Source organism: Egretta garzetta, unplaced genomic scaffold, assembly GCF_000687185.1.
Source record: "Egretta garzetta isolate BGI_Z169 unplaced genomic scaffold, ASM68718v1 scaffold112, whole genome shotgun sequence".
Lineage (NCBI taxonomy): Eukaryota > Metazoa > Chordata > Aves > Pelecaniformes > Ardeidae > Egretta > Egretta garzetta.
In genome coordinates, this window is record NW_009258884.1 from 1,206,241 (window position 1) to 1,218,657 (window position 12,417).

At 35.0% G+C, this 12,417-nt stretch overlaps 1 protein-coding gene across 3 annotated transcripts in view; it reads right to left on the reverse strand.

The window, feature by feature from the left end:
- BRIP1 (BRCA1 interacting protein C-terminal helicase 1) overlaps window positions 1–12,417 on the reverse strand; it is a 63,044-nt gene that overhangs the window by 825 nt on the left and 49,802 nt on the right. For all 3 annotated transcript variants that reach the window (XM_035889533.1, XM_035889534.1, XM_035889532.1), the window contains exons 17-20: window positions 5,213–5,325; window positions 2,788–2,870; window positions 1,122–1,448; window positions 1–377 (exon numbers count right to left, since the gene is read on the reverse strand). The exon at window positions 1–377 is cut by the window's left edge and continues 825 nt beyond it. In XM_035889533.1, the coding sequence (XP_035745426.1) occupies window positions 1–377; window positions 1,122–1,448; window positions 2,788–2,870; window positions 5,213–5,325 (900 nt within the window). The remainder of the gene's footprint in view (window positions 378–1,121; window positions 1,449–2,787; window positions 2,871–5,212; window positions 5,326–12,417) is intronic.

Consider the following 12,417-nt stretch of genomic DNA (forward strand, 5'->3'; position numbering starts at 1 on the left):
AGGATGCTCTTCAGCAACGGGACCCTCAGTATTTTCAACTGAAAAAATACTTGTTTCCAAACCTGATTCTGGTACATTTGGTTTATGTTCTGGAATTAATGATGACTGGCATTGATTTACACTACCAATAACTTCACTAGCCCTATTCACATCCTTTTGTTTGCTACTAGCTGCGGACATGCAGTTTTTGGCTACAGGCAAAGGTGTTGAAGTCAGTGGTTTAAAGCAGCAATGTTCTTTCATAATATCAGCGTTAGTCCAATCATTCTTTTTTTCTCTCTCCGTTTCAGTTGCTGGCATTTTGGGTGTGGAGTCCATATGTTTTCTTCTTTGTGTTACATGGTGAGAATGACTCTCTACATCAACTTTCTGACCACCTGTGAAAAATCACAAAACATTAATTAATAGTATATGCCTTCCCCCTGCTGATTTACAACAGGTTTAGCACATCACAATTACCACTGTCTTATTAGGTTTACAGTTATTTTATAATACTCATTAAGATCCAATACAAACAAAAGCCCAGATGTTACAACTATCTTTGCACATGAATTGTCTTAATTAAATCAATAGATTAACTGGCATATGTAAAATTAAAGTACGACTGGATTTTAAATTTGTTATTTTTTTATTATTGTGCTCTTATGTTATTCACATCTTTCTTGCCTGAAATGAAGTCATAAGCTTCCCTAAAATTTAGGGATGGATAGATATTTACTTGTAAGCTGGTACCAGAAGAGATTATAAGAAAGGTGTCTCACAGCAATGTCTAAACAACAGATGTAGCTTGAACCAAGACACTCAGCTTGCAATAATGTTAAATATTTATCTGCCTCAAATACATTTTAAATAATTGTCCTAGTTTTCAACGGAAAAAGAAATAGAAGTGAAAGCATTTTTTATTGTACTATAAACGTATCAAACATTATCAATTGTTTTAAGACAACCAGGTGGAATGACAATTCCAGTCTGTTGAGCACTGCTCATACACTTTTGTGAATAATTATAATTTTGCACCATAGCACTTCTGTAATTTTAAAAACCATTTCTTTCTTCCAAAAAAGATGCAATTTCACATTTAAAATTGTTAATGAAGTTTTTTCCAAAGGAAAAGAACTTACTTTGTTTCATCGTTGCCATGAGGTTACTTGGCTGATTTGATGATGTAGGTTTAACTGAGCTGACGGTGGTAGTAAAATTAATTTCTGAAACCAAATTTTGCTCCTCCCTTTTAGCAGGAACATCTGGTGACAGATGAATAGTTGCCTCCTGTTGAGAGGCTTGTGACAGGTCTTTTGAATTTGAAGATACATTGAGAAATTCACTGCTGTGCTCTGATGAACAATCAATCCTTTTTTGGTTTCTTATAGCAAATGCGTGCAAGGATTCAAGTGCACTACTAAAATTTTCATGGTGCTGGACTTGTTGACGAATCCATTTAGATAATCCTAAAGAGAAAAGAAGAAGGGGAGGAGAAAAAAAAAAAAGGAAAAAGAATGTAATTACCAATAGCTATTTATTATCATACTGACAGGGTCTGACAAAAATTAGAATATAATGAAGCTTTTACAACTTTATTTCAGATTAAGTAACAGTAACTCAGATGTTCAGAAAGAATCACAACTGCCCAATAGCTAAAATATAACACAATATGCTCTTATACAGCAATAATTTTTTTAATTCTCAAATACCAGATATCTTGAGCATAATAGCTGTTCGGATGACATTGGAACACACAAGAGTGAAGCAGAAACTAACTTTCTTGATTTTTAAAGTGTTTTTAAACACGCCTGTGAAGTTTTACTTTTTATAAAAAGTACTGATCTTATCAAGTCTTGAACATATAGATTATTTGTATTACTATAGGAATGGCTTCTGTTTACTTAGATAATTTAAACGTATTTTTAGTACAAACAGACATGTCAGAAAAGCAGTTTGACTTGTACTACAGCACCTGAGCTCCACCTGCTGACTAGACTGCAACATTATCTGTTTACATCATCTTTTTGCCCATCTCTTCGAAACAGGGCAGGAACAAAGAAACGTAATGCGTTCCTAAGCAAGTCTTTTTTTTTTTTTTTAAATTATTTAATTTTTATTAATTTATTAAGGTAGTGTGCATGACCTGTTTTATTTTATCTGCATTTATTTCTAGCCTGTATAAAACTACAAACAGAAAATACTTTTTGCGTATTGAGCATTTGTCAGTTCCAAACGGCACAACCTTTATCTGTCCTTACCTAAAAAGCCAGAATGTTAAATTCAGACTCCTAACCCTAATCATTAAAGCTCCCTATAGGCAGAAAGTATACATCCACTAGACACTTATCCAAAGTCCAAATAAAAATCTAGTAACTACTTTTTACTACATACATAGAGATACACCTGCACACATACGTGTGCATACAATATATATATATTTAATATGCTAAGACTGCGAGTCCTTACGTTTTTATAGGTCCCTTAAAATAGGAAGAATACTCAAATTCTGCACACTGAAATTTCTTTATCATTATCTGTATATCCAAAAGGGGAAAGAAATTCAAGTGACTGAACATTGGTATACATGCGTTGCAGTGTATTTAATGATCTAGCAATACACCAGGGTACAGTTTTAGAGTTTTCAGTTTCAACTGCACACTTCACGTTCATTGGATATATTTCATCGTGACTTTTCCTACTCACCTGTATTTATATAACCATATTTCTGTAATCTTTCACTGTTTTTAATATCTTTCACTGTTTGCTAATATTAGGAACTTCCCCAGAAAGATTTTTACAGCTTACCAGTTATGTACTTATTAGGGTTATTCCGGAAGCGGTCATCGACTAAAATAAGAGCACCCCAGTCATTCCTGTGTCTTATACACCTATAAGTGAGCAACAGAAAAAGAGTGTATATATCATTAGAGCGCATACAGTAAAAAACTGCAGGGATCAGACAACACGGATCGCAATGAGTCAGCTAAAATATGCAAAAATACACAGGAAGTCCTTTCCTACTATCTTGCACCAAAAATTGTTATGGATGCCATGGAAGCTTGATTTTCCTTCCATTCTAGAATTTATTATACAAAACCAGGTAAATTAAAAAAAAACCCACACAAATATTCAGCAGCTATTCAAACCACACGTTGTTTGTTTTCCGCTCTTAACTGGGTAGCATAAATACTGAAAGGAAAACATGTAAAAGTGTAAAAGAAAAGAAAACGGGCTGATGCATCTGCAAGCAGTTTTTTGCATAACTATGCGCTTTTTTGTTTCTAAAACACATGTTATTCCTAACTCTCTTTAGTAACGCAATTAATAACGCTACAGATCGAAGCTGTGAGTGATACTGTTGAGTTCATAATTCAGTTGTTAGAAGCCTGCAGAAATAATCCAATAGTCACTTTACATGCATTATTTTTAATATTATTTGGATTTCTATACTGCCTGCCAGAAAAAAAAAATTATTAAAGAACAATGATAACTTAAATGAAATACAAAAAAGAATCTGTCAGTAATAGTTTAGGATTATTGTCCCCATTGTATAAGAAAAGGACAACTTTCGAAGATGACATTTACAAGTGTACATAAAACCACAAGTGTATCAGAACCAGGGCTTAAAATGGGAGTGACGAGGCTGGCTCTCCAAACTAAAATTATTTATTGATATATTTATTTGAAGTCTCTCCATGATAAGAAAAGCTACCAAAATATCTTTGAGAAACAGATTTCTTCTAACTTCTCATTTTTTCATTGCTTTAATAAATGTTCTTTTAACTCATAGCTTAAATTAATTATGCCCACTGGAGACATATCCCACACTTTTAGAAAAAGTAGCACTGCAAGGAATTCATAGTGTGATTGTCACCTGGCCATACATGCCACCTGTTTTATTCCCAAAGGCTGTTATTTCATTTCAAGGGCTTGTGTTACTTCATATAACAGCACTAAATTAAGAGAAAAGTGCCAGGTTGAAGACTATCATGCTTCTGCTCACTTCTACCCCTGCAGGCATCTTTGCAGTAAGAAGCTTGCCTATCTACTATATAACCTAGTATCAACTTAATAGACTGTTCTGGTTTTATAAAAATAGTCATCCTTCACCAAATCTCAGTTTAGCAAGAGCTTAGTCTAACGGTATTAAACACAATTCATACATTTATGGCAGAAAGGGAGTCTATTTTCTCCATTTAAGTTCAGACTAGCATAATTTCATCCAAGTGCTAAATTATACAACGAGCCATTTAGAAGTTAAAACTTCTTTCACAGTGACAAAACTTCAAATTCATTGCTTACTATTAGCATTCCACAACTTTATTAGATTTTCTTAACAAATTTTAACCAATGCTCTTACTCTCCAAAGAGCAATCTAAGAAATCAGACCTGTTATGACAAGAATTTACAATGAGATTTTACTAATGTAGACTATTTTCTCTCAATTTTCTTCCTAAACCTTAATTTATGTCATCACACTTTTATTAGGTCTAATTCAAATAACAATAGTCTTCCGGCCGATGTTTTTCTCTTCTGATCTATAAATCTGTGTCTGTACCTCTATGTATCTATGACAGAGGTATGGCATCTATGATAGATATGGATGACAGACAGCTAAATCTATGTATATGATCAATTTTCTTGGAGAAGGATGAATTAATTCTAACCTGTTAATAAAATTTGGGTGGAATTTTTTCATTTGAGAAAGCAAGCTGTACCGCTTCTTCTAAGCCCAGAAAGAGATCAGTGAGCATGATAATTGAATTGACCTTTTGCAAAGGTCTGAGAAAACCCCCTGCTATTTCTCCCTTTCAAAAATACTTGTAGGCTAAACATCAAACAACTGCTCTGAGCCCACCAAGAGTGTGAACAATTAGTACATTTGAAAAGACCTAAGAATTTTCATTTGGTTTATAAGCTCAAGAACTATTTGTCTCTGCAAACTTTTTCCTTTCTGTATATCCAGACTACAAACAATAAAACCTGAGACCAAACTAAAGTGGATTCTGAATGTAAAACAAAAACTCTGAATTATAACAACACTCAAATGAGCACAGACTGAAAACCAGGCAGTTGCCAGTACAAAACAGCTGAAGACTTGATTTCTGCAATATGAGTTTTTTGGCCTGATTATCCCCTTTGTGTCAACAGTGAGGAACTAATCCTTAAAGATGTCACAAAAAAAGTTCTAAAAATATATGTATTTTTAGTTATGTCCAGTTTATCTCACCTTCCTAGGGCTTGGTTCAGAGCCCTGTAAGCTTGAATTTCGTACCACTGACTCCCTGGTAAAAGGCCTCTTGCATTTTTGTGCTGGTCATTGTACTTCCTCTTTAATTCAACCTAAGAAAGAAATCATAATATATTGTTTTTAATACTGACATTAAAAATGAAATATTCTAAAAGGGGAAAACAAGCAAACACCGATTAAATAAGTGAATATGTAAAGTGTGCTTCAGTGTTTCAACTTTGTATTGCATACTAACCAATTATGGCTTTTACCCTTCTGAAGTTATTCTTAACATGCGATCTATTCCAATAATTTACATGCAATAACACAACAACCACAGACTTACCCAAATCTCTGCGCTAGCAAGAGAAGGAGAAGCTGTTTGCACAGGCAAAAAACCCAGACACAAGTAAATGGACTAACTAGACCACAGCTTTATTTGTTCATCTGGAAGTAAATGATACAATGGAGATCCTTATCCTTTCCTTTATCACAAATGCTGACTCCTAACCTATTGCTGGGACCAGACCATACTTTTCTCAAGTGAGGGTTAAGCAAATATAACCACTTCTTCTACAGATGCTAAGAAAGCACTTTAGAGACAGAGTGGCCTTCGCAACACCAATGCTAATTCCTAGCTTGGCACCACCTGTGGTTTGGAAACAAAGTTTTCGCTGGCTAAATGTGAAGCAAAAGCGGCAGCTAAGGTTTGCAGGCCCATGGGCTTGCTTAAGTCAGAAAAGAGCACACTCCTCTTTTTTTAAAAACGATCTCTCCTAGCTGCTTCAAAAGCAGATCTGGTATCAACTGCAAAAGAAATCCCCTGCCTCCCTTTTCTAATCATATGGATAACTACACATACTATGCCTGATTGGAATTTGAACAAGAATTTGTTTCTTTTGAACAAGAATTTGACATTATACACATTTCCAACATATATCAGAAGAATTTATCATTACTGGGGAGGGACAAGACTGCTTTTGTTTTGTGGTTTGGTTTTTTTTAAAATAAACAAATGTAAAACTACACCAAAAAGGGTCTTTCCATTGCTCTTTTGTACAGTATTAACCTTTCTAAACTGACAAGTGAAAGGACACGCTTCAGGAGAGAAAACAGCAGACTTCTAACCTCTTCTGACAGGTAACTTTCAAGTTGCATTTGGATAAGAAATTTTATTTTATGTACTTATGCCCTTTAAATTGCCTGTCAAATTTACAAATTTAATCTTTACAGCCAGAAAGTAAATTCAGTTTGATTTCACAGATTTAATATTTGTTCCAGTCACTCAGCATTTATTGACTGGCATGTGAGGTTTCCTGTGTAATTTTCAAAACAGAAGATGATTTCTTCTGAACATTTTATGAACATTAAAACCATTCCTTAAAAAGGAACTTCAGCATATCTGTGCATTTCTACAAATGGAAGTACTACCTGGAGAAACAAAAGGCTACTCCTCACCATTTCAAATCGGAAAATTCCACTGAAGTTTTAAAACCAGAACCAATGCAAATATACTCCTGTATATACTTTGCATTTGTCTTCTAGTCCTGGTAAGTTTTCTAACAACTTCCTGTTTTGAAGAATTTCTGTTATCAGTGAGATTTTGGCCAATTGTAACAAATGTAGCTTTACCACAGTTTCCTACTTTGTGAGCAGACTGTTCAAGATGGTATTAGAATAACTAGTCACGTGTCTTACACTGATAAAAATGATGGCATTTTTAATTATGTGCATAAAACCACTGAAGTAACAGGAGAACACAAACCAGTCAGATCATCTGCATTGTATTGCATTACCCTGTGAATAAAATACATTACTTTTACATTCTTCTAATACATGTTAGCATTATGCAAATGTATACTGCTTGTACTGCACATCAACAATGACATTTCATTTCTCAAATAATATGAAAATCTCTTGGTCTAAATATGTAACATATCTTAGAAACCTATCTTTTCCATCTTAATTAAAAAAGGGTTAACAGAAAAGAAACATTCTGTTTTCTCACTTAAATGATCACATCTCAGCATGAGATGACAACTTACATTGCTGAGAGGTCAGCTTTCATTATAAGTCTACTAAAGGTAAAAGGCCAGGGCATGTCATTTTAATGCAATCAGAATCTATTTCATTGTATAACTCTTACATTATCAAGCATCAAATCAACGCCCAATTCAAAATGACATGTTACATATGTGAAAAAGCCAGTCTCTCCTGCTAGCAAATATCCTAAATGTGCAGTAAACCACAGGCTAGAAGGGATTAGTTAAAATGTCAAAAGACAGCCTTTTACTTTTACCTGTTCATCCTTAAAAATATACTCTTAGCTATCAGGCATGCTTTACAGACAAATAGCTTCAGCAAGCAGCAGCAGAAGGCCCGTGGCAAGCTCTGCCATCTTGTAGCTGTCAGATGGATTAGTCTTTGATCTATCTGGGAGGTCATGGTCACATTCACATTAACTGAAGTCTAACAACATTATACCTGCTAACCACTCGTTCTTTTAATGCTTAATTAGTTCAACATCTTTCACTATGGAATATTAACTGAGAAATATCAACAAAAAAATAAATGCCATGAAGAAAATTTTTTGTTATGACTTGGAAAAAAAAAAATTTTGAGGCAGTTTCTGCTACAATTCAAAAGAATTTTCAAGCATAATTTTCAATCAAAATTAGCAATATAAGTTTTTCTTCAACAACAGCAACAACAACATTAAACAACATTCATTATATTAGATTTCTCACAAAAAAAAAAGTTACCTGTAGTAACATTGCTTCACCTGAAGATACTCAGACTTATTCAGGATTCATGTGATATAAAAGTACATAAAGTAGATTTATACTGTGATGACTGTGGCCTATATCCCTTAGCTTATTGCACAAAGCTCAGAAGACGAGCTCAAAAACTAGAGCTTGTTTTTGAACCCCCAAATAACCTGCAAATTCAGATACAGAAGCCTGCAGCATGCCTTTTTAGCAGCATGCCAGGCTGAACCAGATTTATTCAAAATTAACAAAAAGATGGCTATATTTAACAGCACGGTACACAAATATCCATCAATTATGAACTATTTGTTTCTACAGAAAAATCAATGGTTAGACAATAAAAACACCATTTTCTCCTTTAAACTGAATTATTTCTCTTCTGTAAATATAAAGCTTCTTGTTTTGCAGTCATAGTTACAACGGGGATAAGGAAACGTGAATCACAATGTCAGTACATTTTAGATATCTTCAGCTAAAGGTCTGTGCAGCATCCTACATGCTAATCTACCTGTTAAGAATTTTTAAGGAGAAAGCATTTAACCTACAAAGACTAAAACCTACTGTGCTACACAGTTAATTACTTTTTAGAAATTTTGCTTCAGGAAAAACGAGCTGGTCCAGCAGACACTCATCCAGAATCACTTTATCTCAGCCAAGGAACAGGACCTTAGACCTAAAGAGCTAATAGCAAAGCGTGGCAGGACTGGAGAATGTGCATTTGGGGCAGTTACCGTTCATAATCAGAATACCGTAATACTATTTAGCAGTGCCAGTATCACAATATGAAGGTTGAATGGGCTAAGCCACAGTTTTTTATTTTGTGCAATTTAAATCAGCAAAATAAACTGTGTTTATTTTTACTTCATCTGGCAAAGTTTCGAGATTACTTTATTTAACTAAACGTAGCGCTATACTTTGCTTTCTAAAACCAAATAAATCCTAAGCTGTTAGCAATAGTTAACAAGCCAGGCCTGTCCTTTGACAAGACATCACTTCACAAACATCTTCAACTGTCTCCTATTTTCTCTGGTAGATTAAAAATGACCTCCAGTTTGTAACCTGTGGGATTACAAACCAGATTACCCAGGAGTCTAAAGACAAGACAGAAATTCATGAATACAATGGCACTATTGTGAACAGTTAAAGAAAGCACTCATCTAAACCTGCATTTCTCTTTACATCAGCACTTGGCAGTGTTGTGACAGCCCAGGTTAACGAAAGAGACAACTGCTGTAAGGAAAAGGCAAATAAGCTTGGAACTGTGTCAATACCTGCACACACATGTAGGTAGGTACATGTACAAACACATGTGTAAACTCATGCCCTTCACTCCCCAACACTCTCCTCCATGGAAATAAAAATCAGAAAATGGATCAAAATGTTTTCCGGCATTCCACTGACTCGTGTCTCTGGTTTTATGAGAGGAAAAATAGTAACGTAAACAAAGACCATTGCTCATATAATTCAAAAAAACTTTTAAAGACACATTCATGTTTAACATCTACTAATTCCCCACCTCCTAAAAACAAACAGGCAAAGAAATACCAGGAGGTCATTCCCTGCTTCCATCCCCCAGAAAAGACATAAAAATGTTTTTTAAGCAAATCTACCGTCCTAAAAATCTCATGTGTCCAGTTAGAATCCCTCTTCCACCTGAAATAGCAATAATTAGAATTCTTTAAGAACATACTTGCCATCTACTTTCCTCCCGATGAATGCCAAGTAATCATAAAAGTTTGTAAGTGCAGGAAAGTAAAAGACATGAAAACCCATTTCTTTTCTTTTACATCTGAAAATCCTTAAATAGACGTAGCATTAAATAGTGCAGCGTTTAACTTTTCCCTCCTCACTTCAAAAGCAGTAACAACATCTGCGAGATTTAAGACTAAATAATGCACGTGTAAAGACCTGGGTGACTCATAGAATATGCTTCAAACATCCTCACCCCTCAGTAGACCTACTAAAAGCTGTATCTAAACACCGTGTCTCAATTTATTAGCCCACAGGAAAAAGATATTATGGCAGGACGTTATCTTTAAATGCTCCAAGCATTCCATGTGCTGTGTTAATACATATAAAACAGTATGAAATAAGCAGATGCTTATTACCTATAATTTATCAAACTAGATTCTGTATATGACAATAATTTATTAAGGCTGGTTTAACCATCTCATATACCTAAAAGTGTTCACCAGATGCAAATATAACACTCTCTTCTGCTTTCACACACAAATAGCGCATTTCTTTAAAAAGCAACGCCACCTCAAACCTGTGAGCCCGGCAATAGCACATATACTGTGAATAAGACATTACCATCTAGAGACATGATCAATACTTTGTACCACTCAGTTATCCTCAAGGCGCTCTGTTACACAGCTCCATCCCTGCCCCATCAACTCAAACCTATAGCTCAGGCATCAAAGCCACGTAACCTCAAAAATAGTTCAGGTGACCTTTTCTGCCTGAAAATTTCCATGCGCGCTTAAGAATTTGCTTTCCTCGGATAATAGTTAAGATAACTATATAAAACTAATAAAGTCTCTACAGATCCAGATCTCAGACTAGCTATATCTTGCAGACTCTTGTACCCAAACGGCACACCTGGAAAGATACTGGGCACCCATGGGATTTAAATGTTTGTTGCCTGAATGAACATATAATCAAAACTAGAAAGGGTTACTGAGACTGGAAAAATACCCATGAAGAAGGCAAGAAAGAAACTATATAGGGAAAAACACTGCTACCTTGTTTCCCCATAGCCCAAAAACTTCAGTAAGACTTCAAAAATTAAAGCCAAAAAACCCAACAACAAACTACTGTCTATTAGTGTCTATTAACTGGCCAATACTATCTCCGGGCCAGAAAACCAGCACTACCTCTTTATGCAAAGCTGCATTTCTCTTATTTTGAACTCACAAGGTATTTTATGACTAAGTGCTTCCCCAGTATTCTCACTCTTAATCCCAGTGTTAGAGAGATGGGAAGCTTATGCAATGTTGTAACCGCAGAACACTTTTAATATTGTCAACTACACCATGTGGCATCTCAGAGATCTGGAAGTTTTACGGTTTGACAAATCTTGTAGCACATTCACCCCAGGCCCATCTACTCATCTCAGTCTTGTAAGCTTTGAAGGACTGCGAACAAGTGACTTGATTAAAATCTAATGCAATCAAAACCCTCCTCTGAAGAGAAAATTCAATCCATTTCCAGTGAAGCAGAAGTGAAAAAAAATCAAACAGCTTCCCTTGAGGTACAACGCTGCTGCATACGCTCAGTGCCACTGCGTCTAAGGTGAAGTGGTAAGTGTCAGTCATCCTTACAAATCCCCAAGGTGATAGCTTCACTTTTAAAGCTTTCAACATACTTTGACAGTAAAGTAAAAACTTAAAGGTCAACACTACTTGCTAAGGACAAGATAAACACAAGAAAATCACTTTGGAATTTTTTATGGATCAGAAAAGTAAACTATTAAATGGAAAGGAAAAGTTTTGATTTGCTGTATTATTTATCCAAAGGCTTAACTTGCGGATATATTCAGGGATGATTTCTGTGATCTGTGCCAACATTTTGACATTAGCCTTGCACCAGAAGAAGAGAAATGCCATCCACTAGTCTTACATGTTAAGCTGAACTTAAATGTTACCTTTCCTAGCTACAGGAATGCTGTATTCCATAGGATTTTACAGCTACTCCCACAAATGAAGCTTCTGTCATTGGTATCTTTTTTCTTAATTAACACAATTTCTATTGGATGTAAGAAAAGTGTGGATGGCTTTGACTTTTCACAACTGTTCTTATTTCCGGAAAAGTGGGAGTGAAAGGCTTTTGAGATGTATTACTGCTTCTAACTGATGTAAGAAACTACCACACCACCACATATTTAATGCATTACTTGCTTTGGTTTTTTTCTGTAACACAGGTAGCTCTACCTCCTGACATCTTCCTTTGGGGAGAAGGTGGGAAAAAAAAAAAAGCAAAAAAAAAAGCAAGGGATGTGCAATATCCAGCCAGTCATCTTGTTGTGATGTGGTTCTGCACACTGCATTACCCCTTAGTAAGCAGTATCACAGCATATTGCAATAATTTAGTGTACTGCTGCAAGACAAGAACAATGCTGGCTGAATAATCTGAAAGCATGCTCTTTTACAAAATTTAGAAGTATATTGTCTAGATAATTGTTATTTAGTATCTAGAGGCTTGCTGCGTAACATTGTACATTTCAATGATGTAAGTATATTTCTTATTTATATCCTTGATTGTTTCAAAAAGCTACTTTGCAATTAAAATACAAAATAAAATTGCATATGAAGTGAGGCATGGAAGACAGACAAGTGCGTGTGTGTGTATGTTTATGTACACACATATACACACACACTTCACATTTTTACCCTATTTGGTATTTCCCTCTTAGAAAACATTCAATAAAGAATATAA